Consider the following 19,749-nt stretch of genomic DNA (forward strand, 5'->3'; position numbering starts at 1 on the left):
TTTCAGTCAGGTTTAGATCAGGACTCTCAGCCGGATATTTCATTATTTCAATGTTTTTAGCTTTAAAGAACTGCTTTACCTATTTTGCAGTGTGACAGTGGCATTGTCATGCATTAAAATTGCTGACTTTTCCATTTTGATTCCCAGCCTGGAACCACACGCACACCCCTGGAAACCACCACTCACCTCCAGTCAGTGGTGCAGTGTAGGGTTTACTCCATAGGTGGTATGTGGATAAACCCGACACTACACCCCACTCAACCCCCTTGGTACAAATTTAAATTTTGCTAAAAAATCTAATAACATGAAGACTCTGGACATTTTTCATACTTTGTTTAGAATTTATGTCATAGTCATTAACACATTTAACTTTTGTTTCACAGAAAAATATTACACAGTCCTTAAGAGGGGCATTTTCCCCCACTCTACCCTATACACATTTCTCAGGCACCACTACACCACTGCCTCCAGTCATCTTTTATATGTTCATTGAGATGATTTAATTTTAAAGTTTTTGCTTTAATTATCAACACTGGTTTTGTAGACAAATATTCATTTATGAAGAAAACTAACATTGTTTTTTATTTGTTTGTTTGATTGTATTTTTTATTTTATTTAACATTTTTACAGGTTTAGACAATTGAAGCCCCATCCATTGCTCAGTATTGCTTTATATTTTTCACCTTTTTTTAAAATTATAAACAGTTTTCAGATAATGCAGGAGGTGTGTCTTACATACAGACACAATGGTATTGCACACGCCTCTCATAAGACAACATCAGGAAACCAGGGAATCTAACAGTTATGTGTCTGTTTATTTGTGTTTACACGCTGTAAAATGGCAGAATTACAAGATGCTCATCCTGCTCAATGTTATGCTGAACCTGGAGATGTGGAGTGTGATGTCTGTACTGGGAAAAAATATAAAGCCATCAAGTCCTGTCTGGTGTGTCTGGAATCTTATTGTCAGACCCATTTTGAACGTCATGAAGAATTTCACTCTGGCAAACAACACGAAGTGACAGATACCATTGGAGAATTAAAAGAGATGATCTGCCCTCAACATGAAAAACTGAAGGAGATTTTCTGTCGTACTGACCAGTGCTGTATATGTTATATGTGTATGGTGGATGAACACAAAAACCACAACACTGTATCAGCTGCTGCAGAGAGAACTGAGAAACAGGTATGAAATGTATCACACAGAAATAAATGGATTTTATACAATATATTTTATACACTACTGACAAAATGGAAATAACTTATGCATGATAAGTAGCTATCCTGTGCAGTAATGTTTAAAATAATTTTGGTAAATTGATGGCTTATGTCATCAGGGTGTGGTCATGAGTTCATCTAATTGTATGAGGGCAGAGGAAAACAGAAGTGACATTCTTATTCTGTTAAATTATAAACTTTTATAGTGAGTCTCTATGGAGATAAAATAATGCCATAAAGTTTGCATGTGAAGGGTACGCGTTGTGCAAGTGTACATAAGACTGTAGGCCTAAATTAAATTTGCATGCGCAAGAGAAGCTTTGTAAAATTGTAAATCGCGTTTCAAGCATAAGAAAAAAACGATTGGCAGCATTTTACTTTTACTCGTAAGTGTAATTGATGTATTGTGAAACTGCAGCTTCATGCTTTCGCAAAATAAATACGATCTGCATTCTTCTGACTTCCATTTCTCCACACTTACACTTTTGGCACGTTCTTTTCGCTAAAACACGGTCAAAAGCACTGCAAGCCTGTGAACAGTGATTTGCACACGAAAACAACAGTTTAAAGATCTGCGAAACAGATTGACTGCGGAATGTACACATACATTAAAATAAATAAATAAATAAATAAATAACAACTTAATTAAAACATGACACTTTATAAGTTGTGTACCATTAGGCTAGACTCTCATGTGTTCATCCTGAATTGCTAGCTGGTGTTAACATTATTGGATTGGTTTGACTTTACATTGAATTGCATACATCATATAATATAGCCTAATATATAGCCTAATATATAGCTGATGTTAAACATTAAGGGGTTTTAACCCCTTAAATTACATGTTAAAGTGAAAAAGACAATATATATATATATATATATATTCACTATATTGAACCAAATTTTAGTTAAAAAAAAAAAAAGAGACGTCCCTGATCAGTAGACAGGTGAAACTATAAATTATAAATTATGTATTAAGATACTAGGCCGTCTTTAAGTATCATCAAAATTACAGTATTACAAAAAACTATCATATATTGCCTGTTGAGGAGGAAAAGGACACAGCTCGAAATGAACACATAGCCTAGTACACAACTTATGTCGTGTTTTTATTTTATTTTATTTTATTTTATTTTATTTTATTTTATTTTATTTTATTTTTAATGTATGTCTACATTAAAAGTACCATTCCACCGGCAGCGAGAACTAAATGAAGATAAATGTTTTGGCGTGTGATGTGTTTATTGAACCAATCAGATAAGAGTAAATGGAGTCCGCGAGAGTCTCATTTGATTGGCTTCAAAAAAGTGGTAGACCCGCACTCCCCCTCACGCTTGCAAAACTCGGTGGCAGTGCTTTTGACCGTGCCGAAAGTGTAAGCGTGGAGAAATGGAAGTCAGAAGAATGCATATCGTATTTATTTTGCGAAAGCATGAAGCTGCAGTTTCAAAATACATTAATTACACTTACGAGTAACAGAAAATGCTGCCAATCGTTTTTCCTTACGCTTGAAACGCGATTTACAATTTTACAAAGCATCTCTTGCGCATGCAAATTTAATTTAGGCTTACAGTCTTATGTACACTTGCACAATGCGTACTCTTCGCATGCAAATCTTTATGGCATTATTTTAACAGAACATGTTAATAATTCTCCTGTTTTGCATAGCCAAACTTTTGACTAAAGGGCAACTTAATCTGGCTAAGATCCATGTAAGTATAACAGAGGACTGAGTTTTCACATGATATTTCTGTGGTCTTACAGAAACACGTGGAAGAGACCCAGAGAAAATTCCAGCAGAGAATCCAGGAGAGACAGAAGGAGCTTGATGAGCTGAGAGAGACTCTACTGTCTTACAAGGTGATTTTTGAGGAGAAGAACAACTGCTGGCCCCTGAAGCCCACTGTGGGGAACAGGCTGTGTGAGGTAGCAGTAAGATCTGAGTGAATGGACTGATTGTAATGCTTGTGTCCTAACAGCGCTCTGCACAGGCAGCAGTGGAGGACAGTGAGAGGATCTTTACTGAGCTGATCCGCTCCATTGAGAGAAGCCTCTCTGAGGTGACACAGCTGATCAGAGATCAGGAAGAGATTGAAGTGAGTCAAACTGAAGGACGACTGAAGCAACTGGAGCAGGAGATTGAAGATCTGAGGAGGAGAGACGCTGAGCTGGAGCAACATTCACATACAGACCATCATGTCCGTTTCCTCCAGGTAACAAAGAAATAGGAGAGTGACCTTTAGGAAGGGAAGAGCATGTTGTTCAGCGATGTTTTGTACCAAATGTTTCTGTGACTTTAGCTGGTGTTTCTCTTTTGTCTTTGTGTCTGTGTAGCGTCTCCAGTCTCTCTCCATTCCTCCTGAATTTACAGATGCCCACAAAATCACTGTCAGTTCTCATCTCTCTTTTGATGATGTTGGTAAATCTGTGTCTGATCTAAAAGAGAAACTGGAGCATTTCTGCAGAGAGGAGATAAAAAAGATATCTGCTAGAGGTAAAATACTGGACACAACTGCTTCCTCAGTGCAACACATCCAGACCATTCCCACTCCAGAATATGAGACCAGGAAGGAGTTCCTACAATGTAAGTAACAAGATGAGCACGTATATATACACACACACACACACACACACACACAAACAAGCTACTGTACATTTAAACACTGTAAACAGTGCAGGTGTACATGAATCAAATAAGTATCCAAAACTAGATGGTTTGCCAGAGACTGATTGTTGAAAGTTGAAATAGACTTTTTTTCTCTGATTCCTACATCTTATTAAGAAAACATGAAATATAGTTTTCAACATGCTATTTTACTGATTAAAATTCAGATGATTCAGGTAATTGATTTTATATTCTTTCCCAATCAGATTTCCAGCGATTCACTCTGGACCCAAACACAGCATTTAAATACCTTTATCTGTCTGAAGGAAACAGAGTGCTTACGTTCGGCCATATACAGCCATATCCTGATCATCCAGAAAGATTTGATGTATACGCTCAGGCGTTGTGCAGAGAGAGCGTGAGTGGACGCTCTTACTGGGAGGTTGGATGGACTGGACAAAGATGGTTGAGTATAGCAGTGTCATATAAGAGTATTGGCAGAAAGGGAGGTGGTGATGCAAGTAAAATGGGATATAATACACATTCCTGGTCTTTGATGTGCTTTCAACACCAATGTCAGTTCTGGCACAATAAAGTACCGACTGTACTCCCTGCAGTCCCCTGGCCCTCTAGAATAGGAGTGTATGTGGATCAAAGTGCAGGAACTCTGTCCTTCTACAGAGTCTCTGACAAAATGAACCTCATTCACAGAGTCCACACCAAATTCACTCAGCCTCTCTATCCTGCGTTCTGGATAGATCCACCAATAGGTGTGAGACTGTTTGATGTTTAATATAGATGGTATAAAGATTCTGTCAATAATAATCCTAAATCACAGGGTTTGAGTTTCAGATTAATATAATTGTTGTAGGTTTAAGACTAAAGACGTTAATGTCTTAATTTAGCTTGTTAAATACTGGTAAATATATCCTGTTTATGACATAGACAAAAAACAAAGGGCCTAAACTTGCAAGTGGTATATATATTTATGTAAAAATAGAATCATTAACATGCATTTAATAAAAAAACATGTATTTTGTATTTAAAACAGATGAAAGCTAATCATCACTAATGCTGATTTTTGTATATTAATTTTGTAGATGTATACATATGAGCTTCATACAACTATCAAAATGTGATCTTTCTCTAACCACATTTGATTTCACAAGTAGTTACAAATAAATGGCAAGTAACACATTGAATTAAATGTGAAATTTTGAAGTAGAAAGACTGAAATAGTATTTTGTTGTAAAACATACTTCTCTTTAGACTGTTAGATTATCTAAACTTTCATTCCTTTTCTTTTCATAACCCTTATTCTTGAATAAATTTTACCCCTCCAGTTTTATTTGTAGTTGTCAAAATTTCTAGGTCTGTTCTCATTGGAAGAATAAAATCCACCAATTTCACCCATAACTTCACCAGCGTCTCCAATTGTACACACACACAAATATATATTATATATAATAGATGTCATCATTATAAATAAAAAATAAAGCTTAAACTGGTACTTTTGGAACATGTTAGAGAGCATTAAATAGTCTAAACTAGTTGCTAGCTGTTCCAATCACGAGGCAATCTTGAACAGCTTGATACCAGCTTCTAAAAAATGTTTATTAAAATATGGTGTTATGAAATATCATTTTCCAAAAAAAATTTTTTTTTTTTTTTTTTTTTTTTTGCTTAAATGATCGCCACTGGTTTTGTAGACAGTTTAGACAGCCTACTACCACACTGATGTGAAAAAAGTGTTAGAGCGCCATCTACTTGCTCAGTATTGCTTTATAGTTTTCACAGTTGCTGAACTTCTGGACTTTTTATTATGATTAAGCACAGTTTTCAGATGCAAGTGTGTCTCACATACAGACGCAGCGGCACTGCACACATCTCTCTTAACGCAAAACCAGGTAACCAGGGAATTTAAGAGTTCCGTGTCTCTGTTTATTTGTGTCTACACACTAAAATGGCAAAATCCAGTGTTTCTTTGGCTCAGGATCAGTTCAGCTGTTCAATCTGTCTGAATCTACTGAAGGATCCAGTGGCCATTCCCTGTGGACACAGTTACTGTATGAGCTGTATTACAGACAGCTGGAATCAGGATGATCAGAAGGGAGTCTACAGCTGCCCTCAGTGCAGACAGACCTTCACTCCAAGACCTGTTTTAGGTAAAAACACCATGCTGGCTGAAGTGGTGGAGAAACTCAAGAAGACCAAACTACAAGCTTCTCGTCCTGATGAGTGTTATGCTGAACCTGGAGATGTGGAGTGTGACATCTGTACTGGGAAAAATTATAAAGCCATCAAGTCCTGTCTGGTGTGTCTGGAATCTTATTGTCAGACCCATTTTGAACGTCATGAAGAATTTCGCTCTGGCAAACAGCACAGTGACAGATGCCATTGGAGAATTAAAAGAGATGATCTGCCCTGAACATGATAAATTGAAGGAGATTTTCTGTCGTACTGACCAGACCTGTATATGTTATATGTGTATGGTAGATGAACACAAAAACCACAACACTGTATCAGCTGCTGCAGAGAGAACTGAGAAACAGGTATGAAATGTATCACACAAAAAGAAATGCATTTTATACCATAAATTTTATATGCTATTGACAAAATGAAAGTGCACTGTTGAGAAAAGCAGGAGTGAAATTTGTCCTCTTCTGTTTAATGATAAACTTTTATAGGGAGCTGATGAAGTACAGGTTATGATAAAACAAAATCAGAACATGTTAATACTTCTTCTGTCTTGCAGAGCTAAATAGCCATTAGCCAGGCTAAAATTTGCCTGATTTTTCACATGATATTTCTGTGGTCTTACAGAAACACTTGGAAGAGACCCACAAAAAAAAAAATCCAGCAGAGAGTCCAGGAGAGACAGAAGGAACTTGATGAGCTGAGAGAGACTCTAGAGTCTTACAAGGTGAGTTTTGAGCAAAAGAATAACTGCTGGCTGCTGAAGAGCTGTTTCAGACTCAGTTAGGACTCTCCTCCAGTGGAGCTCTTTCAGTCCCACTGTGGGGAACAGGCTGTGTGAGGCAGCAGTAAGATCTGAGTGAATGGACTGATTCTAATCCTTCTCTTTGTGCATCCTAACAGCGCTCTGCACAGGCAGCAGTGAAGGACAATGAGAGGATCTTTACTGAGCTGATCTGCTCCATTGAGAGAAGCCGCTCTGAGGTGACACAGCTGATCAGAGATCAGGAAGAGGCTGCAGTGAGTCAAACTGAAGGACAACTGAAGCAACTGGAGCAGAAGATTGAAGATCTGAGGAGGAGAGATGCTGAGCTGAAGCAGCTTTCACACACAGACCATCACGTCCATTTCCTCCAGGTAACAGACAAACAGAAGAGTTATCTTTAGGAAGGGAAGAACATGTTGTACAGAGACTGTGTTTCTATCCAATGTTTCTGTGTCTTTAGCCGGTGTTTCTATTGTGTCTTTGTAGAGTTTCCTGTCTCTCTCTGTTCCTCCTGAATCTACAGACTCACCTAAATTCAATGTCAGTTCTCGCCTCTCATTTGATTATGTTGGTAAATCTGTGTCTGAGCTAAGAGAGAAACTGGAGCGTTTCTGCAGAGAGGAGAAAAAGAAGATATCTGCTAGAGGTAAAATACTGGACACATATGCTTTTTGAAAGAAGTCAAAATTCGATCAGTGTAATGTGCATTAAAAAATGAACATGGAATTGTTTAAATGTGTTTTTACTGAGGATGCCTTTTGGTTTCCTTAGTGAGATACATTCAGATCATTCCCACTCCAGAATATGAGAGCAGGAAGGAGTTCCTACAATGTAAGTAACAAGATCAGCGTGTACACACACACAGAAACAAGCTACTGTCTGTACATTTAAACACTGTGAACAACATAGGTGTACAATGATGAATCAAATAAATGTCCAAAACTAGATGTTTTGCCAATGACTGACTGTTGAAAGTTGAAGTAGACTTTTTCCTCTGATTCCTACTACTTGTTAAGAAAACATGAAATATAGGTTTTAGCTAACATGCTGATTTATTGATTAAAATTCAGTTGATTGATTTGATATAATTTCCCCATCAGATTTCAAGCGATTTACTCTGGACCCAAACACAGCAAATAAACGCTTCCATCTGTCTGAAGGGAACAGAGTGTTTACTGATACTCAGATAAACCAGCCATATCCTGATCGTCCAGCAAGATTTGATCCTTACCTTCAGGTGTTGTGTAGAGAGAGTGTGAGTGAACACTCTTACTGGGAGGTTGGATGGACCGGACATAACTGGTTGAGTATAGCAGTGTCATATAAGAGTATTGGCAGGAAGGGAGACTGTAATGAAAGTAGAATTGGAGCTAATAAACATACCTGGTCTTTGATGTGCTTTGTTGACAAATGTGAGTTCTGGCACAATAATGTATTGACTCTACTCTCTATGGTTTCCTGGCCCTGTAGGATAGGAGTGTATGTGGATCAAAGTGCAAGAACACTGTCCTTCTACTGTGTCTCTGACACAATGACCCTCATTCACAAAGTCCACACCACATTCACTCAGCCTCTCTATCCTGCGTTCTGGGTAGATCAACATAGATTAAGTGTGAAGCTTCTTGATCCTTAATGTAGATGCAATAAAGATTCTTTCAATACTAATCCTATATCTCAGGGTTTGAGTTTCAGATTAATATAATGGTTGTAATGGAAGTTTGGGAAGAATGTACGAATAATTTAGAATAATACATGCAATACAATTGTTTAAGAATGATTATGTTATGTTGTTACATTATTTGTTGATGTTGAAGTCTTGTAAAATATATATATTAATATATATATTAATGTACTTTTTTTTAAAGACATCAATTGAAATGTTGTGTTTGTATAAAGTTGTGGAGATCATCTTTTATAATATCTGTATGATTTTTTTTTTATGTTTAACAGTGGATAACTGAGCCACTAGTCAAAGTCTGTCTTTAAATTTCTATTCTGCATTGAATGATTAGCAACAACAAAATAAGTAGTGTTGGGGATAGAGAAAGCCAGTTTGGTGTTTCTTTACTGGCAGCATTGAAAAACAGAACCACAGCACAGGCAAACAGAGAGACCTTTATGTGTGGAGCAGTAGGGCTCGCTGCTGACTTACATACGCTCACATACACACTGAGTCACAGACTGAGAGAAGAAAGAGACCGTTGAAAGCAAGTTTTTTTCCATAAAGAGAATCCTTCTGTTTTTAATCAGAACCTGGTTAATCTGCATCATCCCCCAAACAAATGCAGACAAAAACAGTACAAACTTGCCTTTGTGTGACCTCTCGCAATCTGTGGGGAAAGTGCTGAAGTAGTTCCAGGCTACAGACTGAAACACTGCAAGGGTGTGACGTTTACACAGGCAACGCACAAAGTTGTTTTCCAAGGCTTTGTCCCTGTGAGACATGTGTTGTAAGAGTGTTTCTCAACCCTGCTCATGGAGGCCCCTCAATGCTGCACATTTTGGATGTCTTCCCTAATTGACAAGAACTTACTTAAAAGCACTTGCCCACTAGAGGGCCTCAGTAAACTTCCATAGAGGCCAAAAGTTGACTTGCAATTATTTATGTACATGCATTTTTAAAATAATAATTTGTAAATATATATCAATTATTAACCTTTTAATCAAATATATACATTCTAATTTACAAGTAGGCAGATTTTAATATATGAATCACTCTATTAATCTATTTGTCTATTCGTTTGGATTTTCATAAGAGGGTTGAGTCAAGAAGAGGCGTGTCAACAAATGTATATATTTAAAATGCTGCTGCTTATATATCAGGCAATAAACAGCAGTGACTGTGGCCAGGTCTCCTCATTTGAAATGCATGAATGGGCCAAGTAGGTTAGTAATACAAGTATGCTGTTGAGCAATGTTTGCTGCAATTTACAATGAGCTACGTCCACGGGGCGTGACTTTCTGAAAATCTTGGACACACTCGCATTTGTTCGCTTACTATCTCCTCATTTCTTGCCATATCTCCCATTGGACTCTGATGTTTAATTTGTGCGGTGATGATAAGCAACCTTTCACTTTTAAAGTAACAGTTCCAAAACCTATAAACGTATTACCGCGTTAAGTGCTTCGTAAAGCTTGTTTTCCTCTGGACCAGTCTTTTCACTCAGCGACTCTTTAATAATGTTGGAGTATTTATTGACGATCTTTCTGGGCTTTATGTCCGTCCTGCTGTTGTGCGCTTTGTGCGGTCGCAGGCGGTGAGTTTTCTGACTGTATTTTGCTGCTTGTTGGGAATGTAGCCATGTAGTCGATTTTTATTCATTGTAACACGAATGAATACGGAGTTTAAATGAATGTCTATGTTTAATTCTGCAAATGTCCCTATGCACAGCGTGTATTATCATTAGGCAAACGCGTTTTGTTCAAAAATGTAAAGAAATACGAAGACTCAACAGATCCAAGCAAATGAAACTAGACGCTATAATCGTCATTCATCACTTAAAATACAGTTTAAGCCCCGTTGGCAACGACGTGTCTGCTAGACCGTATAAATAATTCACAACAAGACTGGGAGCTTGTTTACTCTGAGTTTGATATTAAACCTTTCACTAGAAAGCCTCCACTCACTGGTAGTTCGACAAGAATCTTTTCTTTCGAGCAATTCGAACCGATTCAGTGAATCGATTACGTCATCACATTGTTCATTAATAAAGCCATATGTAGAGGTATAATTTTTGAATGCATGCGGTTTATAATTTTACTAGATCCACTTCCATTTGTTACAGCTATGATTTGGTTCATAAATCATTAAGTCATCTTAAATATAATTTTACAATTATATTGAAATATATATTATGTTTTAGAAAATAGCGTTGTTTTCTCAAGTAGATAGTAATAGAGACCATAGGGGGTTTGCACTTAACATCACGATTTGGTCAGTTACCCGGATGGCCATAATAGCGATACTCCGATGTAAACAACAGCATGGATTGCATGGTTAATGTACTGCTGAATACATTATTCTGCTAATTTGTTGTCTAAACCACGAATAAAAACCATGTGGCAGCTGCTAAATCATATGTGACCCTGGATCACAAAACCAGTCATAAGGGTAAATTTTTCAAAATTGAGATTTATACGCCATCTGAAAGCTGAATAAATAAGCTTTCCATTGATGTATGGTTTGTTAGGATAGGACAATATTTGGTCAAGATACAACTATTTGAAAACCTGGAATCTGAGGGTGCGAAAAAATCTAAATATTGAGAAAATTGCCTTTAAAGTTGTCCATATAAAGTTCTTAACAATGTATATTACTAACCAAAAATTAAGTTTTGCTATATTTACAGTAAGAATTTTACAAAATATCTTCATGGAACATGATCTTTACTTAATTTCCTAATGATTTTTGCCATAAAAGAAAAATCTATAATTTTGATCCATACAATGTATTTTTGGCTATTTCTACAAATACACCCCAGCGACTTAAGACTGGTTTTGTGGTCCAGGATCACATATAGGGAAGGACTTAGTAAGCAGGAAAGGGCGCAATATTTTGACAAACTAAAGTTAATAGGTGGTAAAGATACGTACAAACAGTATTATTAGCCTAATATTTCACCTACCTGACTGAAAATGATAAGAATAAGCATGAATGTTGTCATGATTCTTGCCCTGGAAATCCTGCTTCAGTTTGGCCAAGTTCAAACGCCCTTATTTCTCAGACAGTTTTTTTTTAAACTCTTCTCCTTGATTTGTTATAACTTTTGGGAGTCTATAGTAACGTTATTCCAAATGTTTTTCCTAATTAGTACAGACCAAAACATGACAATAATTGATCCTTTTCAACAGCAACAATCAGCAAAATATGCAAATTTCGTTAAGTTCAATAGCATTGTTTACGTTCAGTGCCACCAGTATGGTCAACTGATAATGCGTCGTGAGAACTGGTTTAAATGATTCATTGAAAATATTCAACTTTAGTGAACGATTCATTGACAAATCAGACACTGTTATTTTGGAGCACAGATCCCATTGATTCACAACCGCTTGTTTGCATGTTGAAACAAGGATGTGCTTTGCAACATAACTGAAGCATACCACATGTAGCCTATTACTACACGAGTGTTAAGTAAATTTGTAAATGAATATCTGTACCTAATTTGTGGATAGTTGAAGAATGAAGAGGTATAGTTGTGTTTTTACTTTGCCTTCCTTTAGAAATCTATGCCTGTCTCTACAACAAGGCTGTGCTTGCACATTGTGGGATTTTTAAATATTATTCACAGACTTCACAGGTGGTCAGAATTTTTTTTTTTTTTTCCCCTCTCTTTCCCTCTCTTTCACTCTCTGTTTCTGTTTGAGTTAGAATTACCTCACTATGTGCTGCAATGCAATGCATTTTCTTGTTCAGTTAGTGAGCTGCAATTTCAAAAGGAAGTTTAGAGAGCTAATTCCCAAAGGGCCACCCTATCCTTTTCTGGTTAGGCTCTAAAAGTAGGGCATGGGAGATATATATCAGCAGTAGACCACAGAGTTCATTACACGGTATTGTCTGTAAATGAGTCCTGGCTTTGTAATTTGACATAATGCTTCCAATTAAAACAAACTGAAACAATGGAGCATTTTGTTTGCACAGTTATATCATTGCTTTACAGAGAACATTTAACAAGAGGGAAGGTGACCTGGACTGTTGAGGTTTGATTGATATATAATGGCTCTCAGACATGGTTGAAACAAGCATGTTAATACATTTTTTGATTGTTACATTGTGTGTGCATGTTACAGGAAGGAGGGTGAGCCCCCACTGATTAAAGGCTGGATTCCATTCTTGGGAAAAGCTCTAGAGTTCAGAAAAAACTCTCAGCAGTTTCTTACACAACTGCAGAAGAAGCATGGAGATATTTTTACTGTACATATAGCAGGTATATCTGACACACACACACACACACATTTAATTAGCGTTATTTAAAGACAAATCGTTTTTCAAACGAGAATGTCTTTTGGCTTCTCACAAAATGAGCACTTTGTCATCTTTTGCCTACTCACAGGTTTCCTTTTGCTCTTCCTCTCAGACAATCTGGTATTGTGCAACACATGCTGACATAGTAATGGCAATTAAAAAGATATGGCCCTGAAAGATTGTAAGAATAACACATTTTGAATAGCTGAGAAAGACTGAATAGAACAGATTTAAGGTTATAGTTTTTATGAATTTGAAAAGGAAAGTGTATATTTTAGATGCTTTAATTCACCATTTTTAATTACTTTATTTGTATTTTTTTATTAGTTCTGCAGTATGACAGATTTTTTTTAATAGAAACCATTGGTACCTGCATTCTGAACTGTTTTAAATGATTAATTGCAGAGAATCAACTCAAAAGAATGATTAATTCATGAATCAGACAGGAGCACAGATCCTATTGATTCAAAATCATTTTGTTTGCATGTTGAAACAAGGATGTGGGTGGTTGTTTACTAACTTACTGTCCCTCTTTTATTTTATTCACTTGTGAATTGTAGCAATATATTATAATAATTTGTATCAATATATTATAATATTCTGATTTGCTGCTCAAAACAACATTTATTATTATTATTATTATTATTATTATTATTATTATGTTGAAAACAGCTGAGTACATTTTTCAGGTTTCTTTAATGAATAGAAAATTCAGAAGAACAGGTTTTTTTAAGTGGTAATCTTTTGCAACATTCTTAGTATCTTTATCATCACTTTTGATCTTTAAAGCATCCTTGCTACATAAAAGTATTAATTTCTGTCATTTCTTTTACTATACATATATAAAATGTACTCAACTGTTTTAAATATTGATAATAATAACAATAAGTGTTTCCTGAACAGCAAATCAGTATACTAGAATTGTTTCTGAAGGATCATGTGACACTGAAGACTGGAGTAATGATGCTGAAAATGTAGCTTTGATCACAGGAATAAATTCCATTTCAAAATATATTCAAATAGAAAACCGTTATTTTAAATAGTAAAAATATTTCAAAATTGTACTGTTTTTGCTGTAGTTTGGATTAAATTAATGCAGGATTGACTTCTTTAAAACAAAAATCTTTTGACTGTTAGTGTAAAATCATAAAAAACAAACATTACCTGAAGTAAAGCTAGTCACACTGCTGTACATTATGCATTATGTCATGACATATACCTAATCATGTTTGTGTGTTTCTATAGGAAGGTACATAACATTCATAATGAACCCCCTCCAGTACCCGTCTGTGATCAAACATGGAAAACAGCTGGATTTCCACACGTTTTCAGACAGCGCAGCATCCAGGACATTCGGTTACCCACCTGTCCGGAGTGGCCTTTTCCCTGGAATGAGTGACAGCATTCAGCGGAGTTATACTCTGCTGCAGGGGCCTGCCCTCGACCCGCTCACTTTCAGCATGATGGGAAACTTGCAGCAGGTCCTGCGACGCCGCTTTCTGTCTAATAAAGAGTCTGGGCCTGATAGCAATTGGCACGAGGCGGAACTGTATGAGTTCTGTAAATGTGTAATGTTTCAGACCACGTTTAACACGCTGTATGGACATTCGTCAAATCTACATCTGGATCAGCTGCGAGAGGACTTTGAGAAGTTTGATGCCATTTTCCCTTTACTCATGGCCCGTGTGCCCATCGCCTTGCTGGGAAAAACCAAAGAAATTCGTGAGAAGCTGACGAGATTTTTCTACCCTCAAAAAGTGGCAGAATGGAATGCTCCGTGTGAGTTCATACAGACCCGAACGGCCCTGTTCCAGAAGTATGACACACTTCAGGACAGAGATAAAGCAGGTGATTCTTCCTCATGCACACACACAAACATAAACACATACATAAAGAAAATCTAAAATCTTTCTTGTCAGGCCCACATGTGGAGTGGAGTGTGTTAATGATGGTAAATGTCCCATCCAGTACAGAAGGATGTTAATTTACCATCATTATATGAAGAACTCTAGTCTTCAGATTTTTAAATACAAGATTTAAATACTAAGTAAATGTACCACAGTTCTCACAAAATGAGTGTTTAAACAAACTTTTTATAGCAGTTTTATAGTAGAGGCAGCATAGATGCAATTCTTAACCATGTATTAACCAACAACACTAAACAGTTAGAAATATGTGATGCAGGACCACAAAACCAGTCATAAGGGTACATTTTTTGAAATTTGAAATTTATACATCTAAAAGCTGATACAGCTATTTGAAAATCTAGAATCTGAGGGTGCAAAAAAAAATCAAAATATTGAGAAAATTGCCTTTAAAGTTGTCCAGATGAATTTCTTAGCAATGCATATTACTAATCAAATAATCAAATTTTGATATATTTACGGTAGGAAATTTACAATGGAACATGATCGTTACTTAATATCCTAATGATTTTGGGTAATTTTGACCCATTTTGGCTATTGCTACAAATATACCCATGGTACTTCAGACTGGTATTGTGTGAATGTCCACAAAAATTCTGAATGTATAAGCAGTAGGCTATTTTAGAAAGGAACATTTAAAAGATAAAAAAGAGGAATTAAGGGAGAATCATTCAATTGACTGTTTTATTGCTATTGTGTGAATAATATCATGCAGTCAATAAAAAAGTAACTGTAGTCTGATTATGAGTATTTTAAAATGTAATTTAATCTAATTACAAGTACTTAATTTGTAGAATTTTATAACATAATCCAGATTACATGTAATCAGTTATTACCCAGCTATGCTTCTGAATCATGTCATAACTAATTGCAGACGTGATGTAAATAAGAGATTCATTGTGTAGTTTAGAGAGCTTTTTCCTCACATGTCTTGCTTTTGGTAACAACGATTCATAATGGATCCATTTCAACAAGTGACATGGGTAAAAGACATTGAAAACTTCAGTGAAAATCAGAAAAACAGCATCCGCATTTCTGAATATTAAAGAAAGGCTAACAACTGACATTTAAAACGGGAAGTGTCACCATTCAAGTCAGCAAGTCCACGGTTTAGTCAACATTTGCAAGTTCTTTAAATTATTCTTAACTGTGCTGTAATGACTGCTTTGATGTGTTACAGAACAGTAGGGCATTGCCTTTTTTTGTATTTTTATATAGATAAATGCTAGATAGGTAGATAGAACAATAGATGAACAATAGAATGATAGAATAATAGATAGATCGATCAGTCGATCGATTTCAGTGCTTCCTCATACAAGTATAAAGGACTTGTACAGGATTGCCTGTTTCCCACACATTAAATTTCTGCTGTGGAGTGTTGCCAAGATGACTGATGATTTCTGACTAAATTGACTTGTCTTAAAGGGGCTTTTTATGCCATCAGTTTCTGTCTGATGAAATAATGGAAGCAGGATGCGCATGAGCACGTACAGTATTACACAGAGTGAAAGCACAGTAATGATGAGAAGTATTGGTTTGGGCCAATGCCTAGTGGTTTACACACAAACATGCTTTTCTTCTCTCTCTCTGTCCACAGCACATCATTTTGCCATGCTTTGGGCATCAGTGGGAAACACCATCCCAGCAGCCTTCTGGTGTCTTTACCACCTAATTTCCTGCCCGGAAGCCCTTGAAGCAGTGAGAGCAGAGATTGTCAGTGTGATCGGAGAGAAGAACATGCAGTTGATCTTTGAAGAGGACATCACAATTACACGACAACAGCTAGAACAGATGGTTTACCTGGGTAACACACACACATTCTTACATAGTAACCCATCAGACATATTAGTTATCATCTAATTGCATTTTTTAATGATTCAGATTCTTTTTCTCTCTGCAGAGAGTTCAATAAATGAGAGTTTACGTCTTTCCTCTGTATCAATGAACATCCGTGTGGTTCAGGAGGATTTCTGTTTGCGTCTGGATGCCCAGCATTCAATCAGCCTGCGAAAAGATGACATTGTTGCTCTTTACCCACAAACCACACACCTTGACCCTGAAATATATGATCAGCCTCAGGTAAGATGCATCTACTGTTGCCTAGATCAGTGATTCTCAACCTCAGCAAACTTCAAGCCTCAGTTATAGAGGGTTTGCACTTACGTCACGATTTGGTCAGTTACCAGGATGCGGTCAAATTGCTTCGAAACAAGCTGGATCCGCTCCCATTGATTCAGACTTGTGACTTCTTTTCATTACACGCGATTCACTAGCAAAAACCAGATCATATTAGAAGAGCCATTCATTTTCAAATTTCAACATCGCTTGTAATGACTTTAAAAACCATTGCGTCACGATGTGATTGACTGTTTCGAAGTGCTCTAATCCGATCGTGTATCATTAATCATTTGATTCAGATTGGGCCTTCAAATTGCATATTGCGAATCATTTGATTCAGATCAGGACTTCGGAGCAGAATTGCAAATCATTTAATTTAGATCAGAACTTAGTGTTTCGCGAATCAGTTGATTTAAATCAGAACCTCAAGTCGCATATTGCAAATCATTTGATTCAAATCAGGACTTCGGAGCGGGTTCGCAAATCATTTGATTTAGATCGCAACGTTGCATATCACAAATCAGTTGATTTAAATCATGACCTCAAGTCTCATATCGCAAATAATTTGATTTATATCGGAACTTCACATATTGCAAATCATTTGATTCAGATCAGGACTTCGGAGCGGGTTCTTGAATCATTCCGCGAATTGAATGATTCCTGATTCCTGATCTATACTCCTGGTCCTGATCTGAAATGATGGTTCATGAATCAGAACCTAGAAACACGGTCGTGAATCATTTGATTCAGATCAGAACTTCGGAGCGGGTTCGCAAATCTTTTACTTTAGATTGGAACCTAAGAGTGTGGTCGCGAATCATTTAATTCAGATCAGAACTTCGGAGCAGGCTCGCAAAAATTTTGCTGTAGATCAGAACCTAGGAGCGTGGTTGCGAATCATTTGATTCAGATCGGAACTTCGGAGCGGGTTCACAAATCTTATGCTGTAGATCAGAACCTAGCAGCGCGGTTGCGAATCATTTGATTAGATAGGGTCTTTGGAGCAGGTTTGCAAATCTTTTACTTTAGATCGGAACCTAGGAGTGTGGTCGCGAATCATTTGATTCAGATCGGAATGTCGGAGCTGGTTCGCAAATCTTTTGCTTTAGATCGGAAACTAGGGAGTGCGGTCGCGAATCATGTGACTCAGATGGGGACTTTGGAGCAGGTTCACGCATGTTTTTTTTAAAGATTTTTTTTTTCTTAAATAGTAGAAAACATCAAACCATAAGAGATATCTGATTGAAGTCCTTGAAAATCAAAAAATAGTGCTAGAAAAGTCCTTGCAAGCCCTGGAATTTTATTTTACAGTATCTGTAAGAACTCTGATGTAAACAACAGCATGGATTGTTAATTTATCAGTGAATACATTGTTCTGCTAATTTATGCTGTCTAAACTGCAGAAAAAATGTGTGGAAACTGTAAAATCATATAGAGAAGAACCTTAGTAACCAGGAAAGGGCACAATAGTTTGACAAATTTAAGTTAATAGGTGGTAAAGATACATAGAAGCAATATTATTATTAATATTAATATTATAAATTATAAGAACAAACAGGAAGGTAGTCAATATTCTTTTCCTGGATTCTGGTTCAGTTTGGCCAACCACAAATGCCTTTTGTTCCTCAGTTTTTTTGCACTCTTCTCCTTGATTTTATTATAACTTTTGGCAGTCTGTAGTTCTCCAAATATTTTTCCTGGTCTGACAGATTAGTACAGCCCAAAACATGACAATAATTGACCATTTTCAGCAGCAATCAGCAAAATATGCAAATTCTGTTTGGTTCAGTGGCGTTGTTTACGTTTGGTGCCGCCAGTTTGGCCGATTGCTGACATGTCATGGAAACACTCTATTAATGTCAGTGCTGAAGACAGTTTTTGCTGATTCATATTTTTGTGGAAATTGCATTACATTACCATTCATAGGCAATGTCTTAATAATAATAATTGAGCACCAAATCAGTATATTGTAATGATTCTGAAGGATCATTTGACACTGGATTAATGACTTGAAAATTCAGCTTTGGCGTCACATGAATAAATTACAATTTATTACTTATCCAATAAAGAAGCCACGGCCTGTGAATACTGTTATGGACAATGGAGAACTTGAAGTCAAAACGGTTAAGAATCACTGCTCTAGATTCTTAAACATACTTTTGTATTATTAGAAAATGTATTTATTGTGTCTTTTGTGTATGTTTTTTGTTTTTGTTTGCTTTTGTAGCTTTTCCAATTTGACCGTTTCGTGGAGGACGGGAAGGAAAAAACTGATTTTTACAAATGCGGCCAGAAGGTCCGGTACTATCGTATGCCTTTCGGCTCTGGAGCCACACAGTGTCCAGGGCGTTTTTTTGCCATGAATGAGCTGAAGCAGTTTGTGTGTGTGACTTTGCTCATGTGCGAAATGCAGTTGCTGGAGAACCAGAAGGAGGTGATGCTAGACAACAGCCGTGCAGGTCTGGGCATCATGCCACCTGCTAATCAAATCACTTTCAGATACAGAACCAAAAAACCTCGAGACAACATGGAGAGGGAGGAATGAACTAAATGAATAGAGAGAGACTGTCGTCTGTTCATTGCTTGGGTATTTTGGTTTCATTTTCTCACAGGGTTCGTTAAGATTTTGTAAATAACGTAAGCTGCAGGATTCACACACAACACTGCCATAGAAAAATCTCATCTTTGAATGAACTTAACATTAAGTACACATTGCCGTTTAAATCAGGGTTCAAAGCACGACAGTGAACAGCCCTCTATGTATGTGCTACTGTTACATAAGGGCAGCTTTTCAAACATCTTACCTCTCATAAATCAACTGTATTTCATGCACTGCAGCTCATTGTGTAAACTAACCATTACTTGATTCCAGCCTTGAACATTAAAAGGTAAATGTTTCTGCCATTTTTTGTTCTTTTTTTTGTTTTAAACCCTTCAAATTTGATTAGGATTACTGGAT

The 19,749-nt window shown here is 36.7% G+C and overlaps 2 protein-coding genes and 1 pseudogene across 4 annotated transcripts in view; all 3 read left to right on the forward strand.

The window, feature by feature from the left end:
* LOC127152257 (E3 ubiquitin/ISG15 ligase TRIM25) overlaps positions 1-5,326 on the forward strand; it is a 13,725-nt gene extending 8,399 nt beyond the window's left edge. The window contains exons 2-7 of one of the 2 annotated variants that reach the window (XM_051092838.1): positions 1,065-1,186; positions 2,983-3,078; positions 3,198-3,431; positions 3,553-3,712; positions 3,743-3,802; positions 4,090-5,326. In XM_051092838.1, the coding sequence (XP_050948795.1) occupies positions 1,065-1,186; positions 2,983-3,078; positions 3,198-3,431; positions 3,553-3,712; positions 3,743-3,802; positions 4,090-4,616 (1,199 nt within the window). In that variant the 3' untranslated portion in view covers positions 4,617-5,326. Of the gene's footprint in view, positions 1-845; positions 1,187-2,982; positions 3,079-3,197; positions 3,432-3,552; positions 3,803-4,089 lie in introns of both variants that reach the window. The other variant, XM_051092832.1, reaches the window with a different exon arrangement.
* A 171-nt stretch (positions 5,327-5,497) lies between these two features.
* On the forward strand, positions 5,498-8,512 carry LOC127152279 (tripartite motif-containing protein 16-like protein; annotated as a pseudogene).
* Positions 8,513-9,615: 1,103 nt separating this feature from the next.
* Positions 9,616-19,688, forward strand: LOC127152306 (cytochrome P450 7B1). 2 transcript variants are annotated; one of them, XM_051092907.1, is made up of 6 exons: positions 9,616-9,671; positions 12,573-12,709; positions 13,993-14,595; positions 16,270-16,476; positions 16,573-16,751; positions 19,018-19,688. In XM_051092907.1, the coding sequence occupies exons 1-6, from the start codon at positions 9,655-9,657 to the stop codon at positions 19,333-19,335; spliced, it is 1,461 nt and encodes a 486-aa protein (XP_050948864.1). In that variant the 5' UTR covers positions 9,616-9,654; the 3' UTR covers positions 19,336-19,688. The 2 variants fall into 2 exon arrangements, with proteins under 2 accessions (XP_050948864.1, XP_050948855.1); XM_051092898.1 differs by lacking the exon at positions 9,616-9,671 and adding an exon at positions 9,745-10,042.
* The last annotated feature ends 61 nt before the right edge of the window (positions 19,689-19,749 follow it).

Source organism: Labeo rohita, chromosome 2, assembly GCF_022985175.1.
Source record: "Labeo rohita strain BAU-BD-2019 chromosome 2, IGBB_LRoh.1.0, whole genome shotgun sequence".
Taxonomy (NCBI): domain Eukaryota; kingdom Metazoa; phylum Chordata; class Actinopteri; order Cypriniformes; family Cyprinidae; genus Labeo; species Labeo rohita.

Excerpts from the sequence above, each read along its gene's own strand:
- LOC127152306 (XM_051092898.1), top strand. The coding sequence starts at position 9,966 with ATGTTGGAGTATTTATTGACGATCTTTCTGGGCTTTATGTCCGTCCTG. Across the intron at positions 12,710-13,992 it reads TTTTACTGTACATATAGCAG|GAAGGTACATAACATTCATA; the intron begins GTATATCTGACA and ends GTGTTTCTATAG. Across the intron at positions 14,596-16,269 it reads TCAGGACAGAGATAAAGCAG|CACATCATTTTGCCATGCTT; the intron begins GTGATTCTTCCT and ends CTCTGTCCACAG.